Source organism: Simochromis diagramma, unplaced genomic scaffold (genome assembly GCF_900408965.1).
Source record: "Simochromis diagramma unplaced genomic scaffold, fSimDia1.1 OVJJ01000393.1, whole genome shotgun sequence".
Classification (NCBI taxonomy): domain Eukaryota; kingdom Metazoa; phylum Chordata; class Actinopteri; order Cichliformes; family Cichlidae; genus Simochromis; species Simochromis diagramma.
The window spans coordinates 162972-178905 of NW_024386730.1; the positions used below are offsets into that span (position 1 = coordinate 162972).

The 15934-nt window shown below is 39.5% G+C and overlaps 1 protein-coding gene across 1 annotated transcript; it reads left to right on the forward strand.

Annotated features, from left to right (window-relative positions):
- Nucleotides 1–20: 20 nt before the first annotated feature.
- On the forward strand, nt 21–7658 carry LOC120731700 (ribonuclease inhibitor-like). Its single transcript, XM_040029266.1, has 6 exons — nt 21–694; nt 1518–1691; nt 4857–5033; nt 5293–5466; nt 6151–6324; nt 6756–7658. Exons 1-6 carry the CDS (start codon nt 258–260, stop codon nt 6772–6774), a joined length of 1155 nt encoding a protein of 384 aa, XP_039885200.1. The 5' UTR covers nt 21–257; the 3' UTR covers nt 6775–7658.
- Nucleotides 7659–15934: the final 8276 nt, after the last annotated feature.

The window sequence follows — 15934 nt, forward strand, 5'->3', positions numbered from 1 at the left end:
ATTATGATGATGATGATTATGATGACGATGATTATGATGATGATAGAGATGATGATTACGATCGTCATGATGATTATGATGATGATGATGATGATGACGACGATCGTCATGATGATTATAATATAGATGATTATGGAGATGTTTATGATGATAGCGATGATGAAGATAAATTAACAAATGATGATTACTTCGAAAAAGAAAGGGACGATGACAGCAGTGAAGATAAGACTTCACTGAAAGTTTTCCTAGGCAGAGTTATGGAGAAATCCCTCCAAAGTAAAAATGGCCACCTGGACCTGTTTGTTCGCTTCCTTCATGGCCTCTGTCTGGACTCCAATCACAGACTCTTAGGAGGCCTGCTGGGTCAGACGGACAACAGTTCAAAATCCATCCAGAGTATCATCGACAACCTGAAGAAAATGAGTAGTGAGGAAATCTCTCCTGACAGAAGCATCAACATTTTCCACTGTCTGATGGAAATTAATGACCTCTCAGTCCATCAGGACATTCAAATGTTCCTCAAGTCAGATAACAGATCAGAGAAGGAGCTATCTGAGATCCACTGCTCCGCTCTGGCCTACATGCTGCAGATGTCAGAGCAGGTTCTGGATGAGTTAGACTTGAGGAAGTATAACACATCAGAGGAGGGAAGACTGAGGCTGTTCCCAGCAGTAAGGAACTGCAGAAAGGCTATGTAAGTTAGATCACCATCTTTGTCAAAAGAAGTGAGTGTGCAGTTATTATACATAGTGATTACATATGCTCCAGTTACTGAAAGTGGATGGTTATGCACGTATCTATGTTTCTATAAATGAAAGCCATCATATAAGTTTCTTGTTTCTCCAAGAGTGAACTGTTTAGATAACAGTGTAGCAGATTACCACCCCCAGAGTGTATAAATACAGCTCTGCGCCTCTTGTTTTTCTATCTGGGCCACACTAATCCGTTGAATAATCCAGTGAATCATCTCAAAAAGTTGATTTCATTCATTTGGATGTAACATTGTCAGTGGGAGAAACGTCTGAAGAAGTCCCTTGGCTGAGGGATGAAATGGTTCTCCTACTGAAAATGATTTTGTTCATTCGGATGATTAAGCATGCGTCAAGACACACTAATTGGTGTTCTCCCTTTCATTCACTGCATCAGTTAGCCAAGTAGCTAACTGATTATAAGCCAGTTGTCCTATAATCAGGGCAACTTCAGAGTGGAACAGAGCCCAGCCCTTCTCCGGTAGACTGGTTCCAGAATCTGAGTTGTTCATTAAGCCCAACTAGCACCCAATTACCTTCAGGTCATCTTCTAAGCATCAAACATGTGAGATAATTCAATTTAAAAAAAGATTCATTATTAATTAGTTTTTTCATTACTTTTTTTTTTCATAAATGGCAGCAGATGACAGTTAATCTTGTTGCATTTTTACATTTGTTGTATTAAGATATTAGCCCAACATCTCAAATCGGGTATTAGAAAGCCCACTGTAATAAATTTAATTAAACTACAATAATATGTATTCACAGACTTCATAACTGTGGACTCTTAGACCCTCATTTTGAAGTTGTGGCTTCAGCTCTCAAGTCCGAACCCTCACATTTGACAGTACTGGACCTGAGCAACAACCATCTGAATGATTCAGGAGTGACGTTACTATCAACTGGTCTGGACAGTCCAAACTGTAGACTGAAGACTCTGAGGTGAGGTCATTGACTCCATAGAACTTGCTCTTATAAATTACTTTTGTCCATTGAAATGTATTTTGAGACTGGATTTTAATCTTAACTGTGATTAAGTATCAGTTACCATCTTACCTTTTAAAATATAAGTATGCAAGCTTGTAGCTTTGTTATTAATTAACTATACCTTACTGATCATGCTATAATGTTGGGGAAATAATTTTTGCTCTTTTAAAATAGAGTAGATGAAACATACCCACATTCATGCTTATGAATAATGACACCACATACAGTTGTTGTCGAAAGTATGCATAAACTAAAAAAGACTCAAGTCATAGTTGGGCTTTTAATTATTTATTTGAACTGTTCTTTTACTTGGGTGGAATGATACAGCGTACATCTTGAGTACTCAGTGTAGCAGTTTGAGATTTGGATTTTCTCAAATCCACACAGGTTCAAGAGTGTATCTACTTTATAGGCTTAAATAGGTACACACCCCACTAATATTTGGTTAAATATCCATTATCAAGGTACATTTTGACCAGATGCTTTGGTAGCTGAAAACACGTATATGGTATAATTCTGAATGGATATTTGACCACTCTGCATGGCAGAAATATTACAGTGCATCTGCTGGCATGGACCTAGTTTTAAATCCTAGTGCAATAGTCTTCAATAGGGTTAAGGCTGGAGCTTTAGAAAGGCCATTCCAGAAGCGTAATGTTAGCCCGCGTTATCCATTCCAACAAAAATCTAGTTGAATGTGTTGGGATCATCTTCTCTTCTTAGCTCTATAGTTCAATCTTTGTCTTGTCTGACCATTTGGTTTTTCCATGTAGTCCTATGCAAATTTCAGTCAATGTTGAAACTGTCAATTTTGGACCAGGGGCTTCTTCCTTTTTCAGTACCCTCTCAGTCCATACCAAAATAAAATTGGCTTAATTGTGGACATTGACATGGGTGTTCCAGTTGTTTCCAGTTAATGGAAAGGCTTGAGCCTTGGTGGTTCCTGGATTATTATTTCTGAATATTCTAACCAATTTCCTACCGTTGTCTGAGGGTAACAGTTTAGGCCTTCTTCCATACCTTTGCAAAGTAGTGAGACATCCAAATAACTTGCATATTATTGTTTGAACCGATGGTCTTGGAATGGGCTGTTGTTTAAAAATGTCTCCAAAAGACCATCCCAACTTGTGTAAATCTACAGTTCCAAGTTTCTTGGACTTTTCCATTGTTCAGAATATTGGTCAGTGGTGCAACGGATCACGGTTGATCCGTAATCTGAACCAATCCCACTCCACAGTTCGGCACGCACGTGATCCGAAGATTCGAAAAAGAAGGGAAAAAAAGTATGTGTATGGTGCACATGGTCAGTCTGTCAAGCGATAGTTATGGCAAGCGCTAGCGGTCCAAGTAGAGGAGCAGAGGAGTTTGCGGCATTTAAGCAGCCCTTTGCTCGCCAATCTGACCGGGCTAAAGCTATTACAAAAGCTATTGGGGTGTTCTGCTGCAGACCGGACGCCGTATTCCCTTGTGCAAAACAAGGGGTTTAAACTGTGATGAATGTGCTTGAGCCACGCTATGATATCCCGTTACGCGTCCACTTCAGTGACAAGATTGTACCCAGGCATGTATGAGCAGGAAAAGTTTAAAGTTATGGCTGAGCTGTTCCCGGCATCTTCTGTTGCCCAAGTACAAATGGGTGGACCTCCAGGTCAATGGCAAGCATAAAATGTAACTAAAGATAATTCCCCTGACCAAATAAATTCCAACCATCCCAGCCAAAATCACGTCCCCATGATTTGTCAAAACCCTCCCTATTATCATTAATCCTAGCCAAGAATTTTTCATACGACACCATTTTCAGCATTTTTTTCTTTCCACCTATTATGTTCTGGAGGAGATGGTTCCTTCCATACACTAAGAATAACTCGGGCCGCTGCAATCACCCCCACAAAGTCATATTTTGAAACCCCAGGTAACACCGACCGATCCCCTAATAGCACAGTCTTGGTGACAAGGGTATTATCAAACCAATCCACCTTCCTATTTTGTCCAATACTTTTGCCAAAAGGGATAAACTTTCCCACATTCCCAAATAGCATGCATAAATGTCCCTGGATCTGAACTACATTTCCAGCATATCTTACTGGACTGATTCCCATTCTAGTTTGGACGGAGTGAAGTACCATCTGTGTATTAATTTGTACTGAGTAAATTTACCCCTGGCCTCTTTTATATATTTATCAGAGAATGACAAAATTCTACACCAGTCTTCTTTAGAAGTTGCACAACTCAAATCTCTCTGCCATATAATCCTCAAGTTTTCACACATCTCTTTTTTTGGATTCTTAAACAGTTTGTAGAAAACAGCTGCTCTATGTGCTGTACTGGACAATTCTTAAAAACTCCACCACCATATTTGAGCTTAGAGTAATTTTCCTTTGGTAATACAATCCCTTATTTGTAAATATTTCCAAAAATTATTTTCTCTTATCAAACCATATTTTTGGGTTATTTCAGCGAATGACATAAACACTCCTTAATTTGTTTTCATGTAATTGCGTGGAATGAGTCTTGAGTTGAATGTTTTTAAATAGGGAAAAAATATGTAAATAAGTAAATGTTAAAAATTTTTCTTTTTTTTCTTTTCTTTTTTTGCCGATCCAAAAATTGATCTGATCCGTGACAGCCAAAGGTAGTGTCGCTCCCTCAGCAGATAGTCTCGAGCAGCCAGGAAAAATAGCATGGAAGTGTTACAGTGAGGAGGAATTACAGTGGGGCAAAAAAGTATTTAGTCAGCCACCGATTGTGCAAGTTCCCCCACTTAAAATGATGACAGAGGTCAGTAATTTGCACCAGAGGTACACTTCAACTGTGAGAGACAGAATGTGAAAAAAAAATCCATGAATCCACATGGTAGGATTTGTAAAGAATTTATTCGTAAATTAGGGTGGTGTTTAAGTGTAATTGTAATAAAGTGCATGTAAACTTTTGACCACAGTGTACAATTAACAAAGGTGACTGCTATGCTTTACAAACACTTTTAAATTGTTTGTTTTCTACAGTGATTTAATCATCAAAGGACAAGATTGTAAACACTATTACACTGGACACTGTTTCTAGTGTAATACACATTTCCTTTAAGTGAAGACTGAATTTCTTTTTTTTTTCTTTCTTTTTAAGGTTAGTTTTCTGTAGGTTATCAGAAATCAGCTGTGCTTCCCTGATTTCTACTCTGAAGTCCCATCCATCACATCTGATAGAGCTGGACCTTAGTTACAATCACAAGCTACAGGATTCAGGAGTGATGCAGCTGTGTGGTTTCCTGGAGAACCCAGACTGTAGACTGAAGACTCTGAGGTTAATGCAGTATATTATTCAACTTTTCTATATGTTGCAAACAGCTGTGTTTGAGGTTAACTTTAGTTTCAACCTGATCAGTGCTTCTAGATACAGCACGTTCTGTTTACTGTGAATGCTCAAATTAATTTGTATGAAATAATGTGCTTTTGAAAGTATGTTTGGGAGGTTTAGCTTTAACACCTGAACTTTGTGCACAAAGACCCACATAAGAACTAAAAACAATTTTTTGTCAAGCAAAATTCATTCTCCTTTTCAGGCTGAGTTGGTGCAGCTTGTCCAAGATCAACTGTGTGTCTTTGGGCTTAGGACTGAAGTCCAACCCCTCTCATCTGAAGCATCTAGACCTAAGTGGGAACAACATGCAGGATTCAGGAGTGATGGAGTTGTGTGGTTTCCTGCAGAGCTCACGCTGTAAACTGGAGACTCTGAGGTCAGTCACTATGTATTAGTTGTGCTCGGATGAATGTGACATACTGATGCTAATCTGCAGAGATAAGGCTGATATTAAAATGAGCCAAATTGAGGATCTACATGGTAAATGCAGTTTTCTTCTTCAGTGAATTAGTCCATTCACTGAACAATTTTCATAATTGAAACCTTTTGACTAACTTTAACAGTTTTTAGTAATTTACTCTTTAATATCTATATAAGCAGATGATTGTTGTTTAATTAAAAAAATTGATTGGATTTATATAGCGCTTTTCAAGGCACCCAAAGCGCTTTACAATGCCACTATTCATTCTCTCTCGCATTCACACACTGGTGGAGGCAAGCTAAGGTTGTAGCCACAGCTGCCCTGGGGCAGACTGACAGAAGCGAGGCTGCCATATCGCGCCATCGGCCCCTCTGGCCAACACCAGTAGGCGGTAGGGTAAAGTGCCCAAGGACACAACGACCAGGACAGAGAGCCCAGAAATCGAACCGGTGACCTTCCGGTTACAGATGCGCTCCCCCCCCCCCCTTAGATCATGTTTACCTTTTATCTTTAGCCATTTGGTGCTTCACTCTTTCTAAACGTCTACATTCTGAACCTTCTTCATATGTTAACATATTGTGAAGTGCTGAATGTTTTCAGGTGGTGAGATTTAATTTGCATGTTTTATTTGTTTTTCAGATTGAGGGAGTGCAGGTTGTCAGCTGTGAGTTGTGCTTCTCTGGACTCTGCTTTGAGGTCCGGCCCCTCTCATTTGAGGATACTGGATCTCTGTGACAACAACCTGATGGATTCAGGAATGAAGCAGCTGTGTGATCTTGTGAACAGCCCAGATTTTAGACTGGAGACTCTGAGGTCAGCAGAGGGTTGGAATCGCTCCATTCTGCTTTCAGCAGTACTGTAATTGTTACAGTTAATATGCAGACTAACTACTCTAAACAAATACAAATATCGCAGGTCTAATGATCTTATTACTACTGTACCTTGAGTGAAATCTATAGAGCAAATGGGGCTGATGCTAACTGTCTAGGAATGTGCAAAATGTAAGCTCAGTGTGTCAATCCCACCGAGAGTGGTTGGACTCAAATACAGGACAGTGTGTCCACTTCAAAACATTAACACTAGAGCTGAAAAGGACTAGAACTAAGAGGAGCAGTGCTGCACAGTTGCTCTGCTGTTGCTCTGAATGGGATTGAAATCCCCACTGTTATACTAGATATGCTGAATCTGACTAACAACTGTTGAGAAAACACATTTATCTCCCGACTGTTTTTTCCTCTCTGCAGGTGGAAACTAAGTGATTAAACAGAGCAGTCTGTGACTGGGGCATGCTACTGAGTGGAGAAGAGAGCTTCATCCAGCAGTGTCTGACACAGAAATGAGAAGAAGTGCAGATCACTGTCATTGCTCCCGATTGAACTGCATTGTGTATAACAGCACCACTGTTATACACAATGATCATTCTTGATTATCCCTGATCTTTGTGTCTGTCTTTAAATGACAGTAAACTGTCATTGTTGGATTGCACTCAGATTTTGACTGCAGCGGCAGGGAGTACACCAAAGGCAGACTGCAGTGTAACACTGTCTCCAGGTGGAAAACGGGAGGAGTGATACACCTCCTGCTGTCAGGCCTGCAGGGTCTATCACTGTGGTGTTCTCCTCTGTGTTGCTGCAGACAAGCTATTTTTTATTTTTTGCACTGGCACAAACAATTTGTGTGCCTTCTTATTGGGACACGTGATTGTTCTTTCATTTTAGTTTTTGTATTTTTAACAAAATACAAAAAACTCCAGATGCAGTTTTAGGATCATAGTTGTATATAACTTTATTGTTTACAAAATTTGTGCATAGTTTTTTTTAAATATAAAATTTCTATTTGCATTTCACATTATGGAAATCATTCACTGAGCATGTCTGTGGTTTTTTTCAGTAAAAATGCTTGTTTTTTCCCCACTTGGTTTTAATATTATGTGATTTTTAGATCAGTTATGTTACTACAAAAAATAACTGTTAATTCAGACATGTGAGGTTGAGCTGAAAAGATACCAAGCACGGCAAAAAAATGTGAAGGTGAAATACAAAGGTAAAATGTAAAGTAGGCAAAAAAAAAAACGTGTTTGTATATGAACCACTTCATGTTGTGTATCTTTCCTACATACTTATTTCTTATATAGACTATACAGTACATGAAATCAAAATAAACATGTTTTATGTAACCCAAAAGTTGAAATAATGTGGGCTGAAGAAAATAAAGTTATAGACTGTATTTATATGAAACATGTATACTTACTGCATTTTATTTATTCATTTTGTAATATGCTTTATATAAAACCTGTGTAAAGAAATTGCTTCCATGCCCCTCTAAGAGAATTTCTCTAGATTTGCCGCTGATCACTGATCCACCTCAACACAGAGACAAACTACAGCATTTCATCCATTTACACACAGCTTCATCAACACTAACTCCACACACTCAGCTTACCAGTGACTGTCAGGTTAACCATGTTACTGATGGGACCCTCTCTGGACTCACACCAGTAAACTCCACTGTCATGAAGCATCAAAGAGGTGTTAAAGGAAGAACCAGCTGGTTTTCCCCATGTACTTCCACAATGAGTCTTGTACTTGTGTTTCTCCTCAGAGCTGTCGTCCTCCTCACAGCTCAGAGACACAAAGTCTCCTTCAAAGATCTGAGAGCTGCTGGGACTCACAGTCAGACGAGCTGTGAGAGTTGAAATCTGTAAGACTTTAAATTGTGAAACATGAACCCAATCAGGTCATATCAGTGAGCGTTTCTCAGGTTTAAACTGACAGAAGAAGGTTACTGACCTTGGTTTGTTGTGCAGCTCAGCAGTGAGATCAGAACTAAAGAGAAATGACACTCAGGTTGATTTGAGGTGAACATAAAGAACAACTCCACACAAACAGCTGACAAACACAGAGATTCTACTTACAGAGCAGACACAGCACAGATGTTTCCTTCATCGTCCTTCTCACTCATTTGAGCTTTTTTTCATTTCTGTCTCTGACACCAAGTAAAGCCCGCCCTCTTCCTCTGAGCACCAGCTTTCTATTGGTTCAAACACAGAGGTGAGAACTATTTATTTTCCATGTAGTGGACGTCCCCCTCAGTGAGAGAGGCAGATATGAGCTGAAACACAGGAATCAAACCAGGGACGCTGCTGTTATGGAGCTGAACTGGAACCATTCAGACACTGAGGCCCTCTGAACACATTTTAATTACAGCTGTGCAGAGACACACTGATGACTGACTGGAACACTATGATTCACATTTTACATTCACACCATCCTCACACATGGCTTATATATGGCCACTAGAGGGAGATGTTGGGCTTTAAATGCCTCGCAATGATATTTCTTCAGTTTTGTTTTTTCTGAGTAACAAAAATTTAGATGTTTTTTTTTTAATTTACTATACATAAAGTTAGTCTCCATAGAGGCATCATTGAGTTCCAATACTCAACCGTACTAAAACACTTAAATAATTTTTTGAGAACAAGGTCAGACACAGTGACTCCAAACTTTCCGGTGTTTTAAGCAGCAAACAAAGTGTTAAAGAGTGTTAAAGTGGTATTCATTCACTCTCACATTCACACACTGGTGGAGGCAGCTACAGTTGTAGCCACAGCTGCCCTGGGGCAGACTGACTACAAATCAACTTTTGCACAACATTCAAATTTGTTATAGCTTTAAATATCAGGGAAACTTAAATGTTATATTTACCTTCCTTTTCGATATATGGACCACCAGGACTCAATTCGCTGGTTATTCGTTGATGAAAAAAAACATGTGACTGAACTCTCCGCTGAAGTGGTCATCATGATGGTGACGTAGTGCGCACAGAACTGCAGCCATAATGCCGTTTTCTGTCCCACAGTCAGTTCTCAGTCTCATCGGTACAACACTAAGGCTCCCAACACATGACAAGTAATAGTAAGCTATGACCACTGGATTATTATTGGTTGGTCCACATTCTAGCCACAAAACCTTGCGTGAAAATCCATCAATGCACCCTGAAATGGCCAAACCGAATGGTTTGAGCTTGTCATAACCATCAGCATGCCACATGTAGTTGGGTCCCAGCGAATGATAGGTTCTCCTAATGAATCTTCTGCGTGTTCTCATCTGGCATCCATGAGGATTAAGCTCCCGGAGTATTTTCATCACATCATCCCTCTTCACTTTAAGATGATGCGTTTGTTTAAGTACCTGCCACATTGTTCGATACCCAAACAATCGCCCAGGTCCTTGAAGCTCCGCTCTGATTGCGTTAATGATCGTTGTTCTGGAGTGAAAATGTTTTCTTCGGTAGATTCCAGCATTATTGAGTTTACTTTTAAGACTCCTTAAACTCATCTTTACACCATGCAAAGTTAACATCATGTCCATGATAACACTATATGAGTGACCTTCATTGAAATATTTAATGCAGTACTGTAGCTTGTCTGATCCTTCGGCCTGGTCTGTGTCCCGCAAAAGCTCCAGAGACCGTCCACAGGAAGCACAAAAAGGGGTGAAGAGGCAGAAGCTAACGCCACAAAATAGGCAAAACATTTTCCGGTTCTCTATGTAGTGCAGCGAGCACCGTCAGGGTAATGAGGAAGCGCTGTGAGGAGTGCGTTTCTCGACGTTTGTTTACATCCCAAATCACTTTTCTGAGCTACAAATATGGAGTAAGCCTAATCGTTGTGTCACTTCCGGTATTTCAGACAATCCCTTTCCATCAAGGATTTTTAATTTGTTGCGGGTTTTTGTAATTTGTTGTGGGTTTTTGTAATTTGTTGCGGGTTTTTGTAATTTGTTGTGGGGCTTTTTTATTTGTTGCAGGTTTTTGTAATTTGTTGTGGGTTTTTGTAATTTGTTGCGGGTTTTTTGTAATTTGTTGTGTGTTTTTGTAATTTGTTGCGGGTTTTTTGTAATTTGTTGTGGGGCTTTTTTATTTGTTGCGGGTCTAGTAATTTGTTGCGGGTTTTTAATTTGTTGCGGTTTTTTAATTTGTTGCGATTTGCACTTCCCAGCCACCGTACTGAAGAGAGGAGTGTAGCAGGTAACCACAATCAGACAGGAACAACTCAAATGTTCCATCTGACACTTTGGTGAAACCCACAGAACCACACGAGGAAAACAATCGAGAACTTTGTTTATACAAAAAGACAAAAAAGATAAAATAAATATAAGTGGAAATGGTGATGACCGCAAATATATAAACATACTTATTTTCTTATTGTTGATTTTACTGTAAAATACATATTTAAATAGAGACAAAAGACATAAAACATAAAAATCTGTTGATGTCCTCCGGTCTGAGGTGCTGGGGGGACCAGTTAGAGACCAGCAGCTGGATGTCAGTGGTTGGACTGGTGGACTACTTCAGTGAAGAGTAGACGACGTCTGCCTCTGGTTTAAAGTCTGAACACAAACACACACAGTTCAAACAACAGGAAACATGATTGCAAGCTTTGTAGTTCAATCAAGACCTTCAATCTCCACCTCTCTGCATCAGACACAGTCCCAGTTCAGACTTTACTGGGAACCAGCTGAGATGCAAATCACGGAGCTTTTTTAAGGTAAAGCTAAGGCTGAATGACACACAGAAATGTTTGTCTCAGACTTGAAACCAACTCTGCAGTCTTTGAGCATGCCCAACTCTTAACCACATTTCACACCTTGCAAAATGAACACAAAAACCTAAAGTTAAACTGTAACATCACAGTTACTGTAAGCTGTAGTTGATGAAATGATACAAAGGATACACAGTGTTTTCCATTTCCCATCCATTTTTAAGATAATCAATAAAAATGTCGTGATCTGCTGCGTGAAACGCTACAGTTTTGTGTAAAAGAAAGCACCCATGCCCCCAATAAAGCAGCAACAGGAGCAGATTTATTTAAACAAGTTATGTTTGTTAAATTGCCATAATACACACTGCATTTGAGGGTTGGTGGCAGGATGTTTAGCACTGTTACCTCACAGCAGGAAGATTCTAAGTTCAATTCCACCGTCTGACTGTGGTCTTCCTGTGTGGAAGTTTAAAGACATGCACTTGTTGGGGATAGATTAATTGAAAGCTCTAAATCAGACAGACTGGCGACCTGTCCAGGGTGTACCCTGCCTCTAGGATAGGAGGATTGATAGTTAGTAGTTGGTTTTATTATCTTTTTATTTAGTTTCAAATTAATTTTAGTTAAAGTCTGAGATAAACTGGTTGCTGGCTAACAGTGCAGTAAGAGAAAATATTCCAACACGAGAATGACCCTAAGCACGCTGCAAAGACAACACTGTGGCGGCTAAAGGTCAACTCTATGTTATAGGGCATTTAAATATGGTTTTCCCCAGATAATCACCATCCAACCTGAGTCACCTTGAAAGGATTTACAATAACAATGGCCTAAAACCCACAAATGCAACCAAATACCAATACATAATGGCAATCAGAGTGCTGTTGCCTAGCCTGTAAACATCTGTGTGTTCCCATGGATATGCCTTCCCAGACCATCACTGACACACCTCCAAACCAGTATTGCTGAACTGGAGGAGGTCAGGCCCAAGGCTCACCCTTATAAAGTGTGTTTCTGATTGTTTGGTCAGAGATATTCAAACCAGTTGCCTGCTGGAGGTCCGTTTGTAGTTCTGACAGTGCTCGTCCTGTTCTTTCTCACACAAAGGAGAAGATTTCTTCAAACTTTAAAACGATGCCAGGCCTTGGAGAACATGAGGCTGTGAGTTGGCTAAGTATGTGACCTTAACCTTCATTATTAGTGTCTTGACTTTGAAAATACATTTCAAGAAAAAATATTAAATAATAAATCATTTGAAAGGACCTTAATAGAGCTGCACAACACATTGTTTATTCTTTAAATACAACAACTGCAAGTTCTTTTAGTTTTTATAGATAATAGAAGCCAAAGGTTTCAACCAATTCTGTTCCAATCATATGGGTAAAGAAAAAAAACTATACAACTCTAGTATGCAAAGGTCGAAAATCAATGTGTGGTTACAAAAACAGGCTGATGTCAGCATATTGTTATAAAAAATCAGAAAACATTAAAGTGTTAGTATAGCCTTTGCCCTTCAGAGGGTTTTGTTAATACGGAAGTTACAACATTTATAATTAGCGGCAGGTTCTCACTGTTTTCTATTTTCACTTCTTAAAGCCTCTGATGAAAAATATGTGAGTACAGAGACCTCGTCTGTGTGAAAGCAGTGACCACAGAGCAGCCAGTTTCTGTCAGTGTCGCCTGACACACCTCACATAAGCGCACAACTCATTTTCACAACATGAACACTGTCAACGGCCAAACCAGAACTTTCTGTGGTGAAGGGTTTCATCAGCTTCAGACTAGAACTAAACAGGAACGGGAAGTAGCAGCTGTGGTTTTACATGAACAACTTGAAGCCAGATTAATGCTTTGTATAAAAGGGCGCTTGGTGTCTTTAGTCTTTCTCTTTAAACATATCATATTTATTCACCCTGAAAGTTGTTTGTGTATCAACTCCAGACAGAACACCCATCTGAGCCTTATCTGGGCTACCTCTAGATTTGTAGCTCAGTTATCACACTGCCAAAAGTCACAACACATCAGGGGGCTGACCTATTTAAGGTGTATGTGTGGCCCTAAAGATGACTCCTAATGTGTCATATTTGAGCCAAACAAAACAGAAATATTTTGTGTCTCTTTTTTATTCCTTAATTTCAGGTGGTGTGGGACAGTGTTTGTGGAGGTGGGGTTTCGGTGTGCACTATGGGCGTGAAAGCTGCAGAGAGGCATGTAAGACTGTAGCGACTGCTCAGATATGGGTTTGGTCTTTCAATACATTTGGCCTATATTGTATTAATTCACTTCTTTACCTTTGAGTACATTTTTATAATCTTTTCACCAGAGTTAGAAAAACATAAAGAATTGCCTGATAAATGTATGCACAAGGCAAAATAGACACAACTACTAAATGAGCTGTTTACAAATAGAAACTCCTCACTGGCATCTGGCAATGGAAAATCAAAAGTATCCATTCAAATGAAGTGTGCGTTGTAGGTCACGGATATATCAATATTCCTCACGTTTCAGGCTGTGAGAGAGGTCTTAGCTAAATTATAGAGTTTACCTGAGAGTATGAATTGCCGGATGTTGATTGGCTGTTTTATTGTGTTTAAATCTATACACTTCCTGACTCAACAGGATTGTTTTTAACTGAGGTTTTAAATATTTGACCTCCATTATTAAAGTGGACAAACTGATAGATTATAACTTGAGATTTTAAATTGCAAAGTTATGAATCACACTAAACATGTGATTTCTCAATATCGCTGTGTCCTTTAATTTCAAGTAATACACTTCCGCTGCCTCTGATAGAAACGATCAAACACTCAGCCATGTTTTTCTTTAAAAGATTATTTTTGAGCCTATCACAGCGTGTTAGCATTCTAATGTTAGCGTGTAGCCTGAACTAAACCCTGCGTTAAAGCTGTGAAGAACCGTGATGGCGAGAAAGAGCAGCTGTACCTCTCGTCTTTGACTTTTTTTCAGTTTCTTTGACGATGATGATTTCTTCATAACTGACATCTTCTGTTCTCACCGTTGAATCCACTGCAATTGAAACCACACAATTGAAAGCACACACAGAAGTCGTAATTGCAACTGGTCGTACACTTCTGCTACTGTAGAACTCTTCAAACCAAAAGCATGTGGATCATTGATTTTAATTTTAATTTACATTTCGTGTCTAGATGAATAAAGTTTACACTGAAAACATGATTGATTACCATCAGGGGACTGCATTTAGTCAACATTTCAGAAAGTCACAAAGCTAGAAAATAACAAACATGAAATATAGATTCAGAAGGGGACTAATAATAATGGATTTATATAGCGCTTTTCAATGCCACTATTCATTCACTCTCTGGTGGAGGCAGCTACAGTTGTAGCCACAGCTGCCCTGGGGCAGACTGACAGAAGCGAGGCTGCCATATCGCGCCATCGGCCCCTCTGGCCATCACCAGTAGGCGCTAGGGTAAAGTGTCTTGCCCAAGGACACAACGACCAGGACAGAAAGTACGGGGATCGAACCGGCAACCTTCCAGTTACAGATGCGCTTCCCAACCTCCTGAGCCACGGTCGCCCCAACTAATGGAATACAAGTAATTATAAACGTTTCTAAAGGAGCCATATAATGAATTTAATGCAAAGTTTAAAGATAAACTTTAATATTTTAGTTCAGTGATTAAATGTCAGCTAGAAAAGTTATTAGTAATTACAGTTTCTCTTATATTGTTTTAATACTAAGAGCTCTGTGAAGCAACACCTACAGGTGACTTTTTAAAAAGACAAACAGGAAACTATACGACTGCAGAGCTGTAAAATTAACCACAGACCACAAACACACACTCAAGCATAGTGTAGACTCAGTAAGCACACAGTTAAACTTTAAAGACAGACTCCTGATTTCGATGTCTACATGCTTATTGTTTTCTAGTTTTTCCCACGCCACTTAGAGACTCTCATTTTTAGATGGGCACCAGCGCTACAGGTCATTCTAGTGGTGGACTTGTGAAGTGGTCCCTGGCCCCAAGGCTCTTCAGGAGTGCATTTTTAGCTGTTCCATCAATATTTAGTAGAGCTTAACTACTGTACGTGTGTACTAGCCAATGCAAACATGGTGAACTATTAAATAAGAAACTATTACCTAAGACAGCGGTCCTCAACCTTTTTTGCGCCACGGACCGGTTTATGTCCGACAATATTTTCATGGACCGGCCTTTAATGTGTCGCGGATAAATACAACAAAATACAACTAGTACCGGTACCCGAAAAAAGATGATTTATTCATAACACACGTGAAAAGACCCAGGAAAACAGAGTTAACAATAAAAATGATAACAAAATAACGCTGAAAACCGATAAAAACCCTGAAAACCATACATTTCACACCTGAGCCTCAACTCTCGCGACCCGGTACCAAACGACTCACGGACCGATACCGGTCCGAGGCCCGGGGGTTGGTGACCGCTGACCTAAGAAATGTGAAAAAGGAACACAAAGACACTGTAACCATGGGACAGATCTACAGTAAATATTCCACCATGTTAAATTGTATTAACACTGATGGTGACACAGGCAGCTGTAGCTGAACTGGACCTCTAGACAGACTCTGTGCTGTGGCGATTTTTAAAGCATTTAAATTTTATTATCTCACAATAACTTTGGATTTCTCTTTAGTTCATTGTGCTATCACACTGTCCAAGAAGTCTGCTCTAGATTTGGTGACTGAAATTCTACAATGTTGTTTGGACGTTACCAGGTACCTGTGATTCACCCACAGAAAATCTCCTTGCAATTACACACACACATGATGTAAATCATAATTAATGTGTAGATTATTCTGACAGGTCTGAGTCTCACCTTCAGGTTTCCTGTGAACATATCTTCTCACCAGCAAAACCAGTA

Bases quoted from the DNA above. Each gene is read 5' to 3' on its own strand.
- LOC120731700 (XM_040029266.1), top strand. From the start codon at position 258: ATGGAGAAATCCCTCCAAAGTAAAAATGGCCACCTGGACCTGTTTGTT. The intron at 695-1,517 runs GTAAGTTAGATC...ATGTATTCACAG, and splicing joins AGGAACTGCAGAAAGGCTAT to ACTTCATAACTGTGGACTCT. The intron at 5,467-6,150 runs GTCAGTCACTAT...TTTGTTTTTCAG, and splicing joins TGTAAACTGGAGACTCTGAG to ATTGAGGGAGTGCAGGTTGT.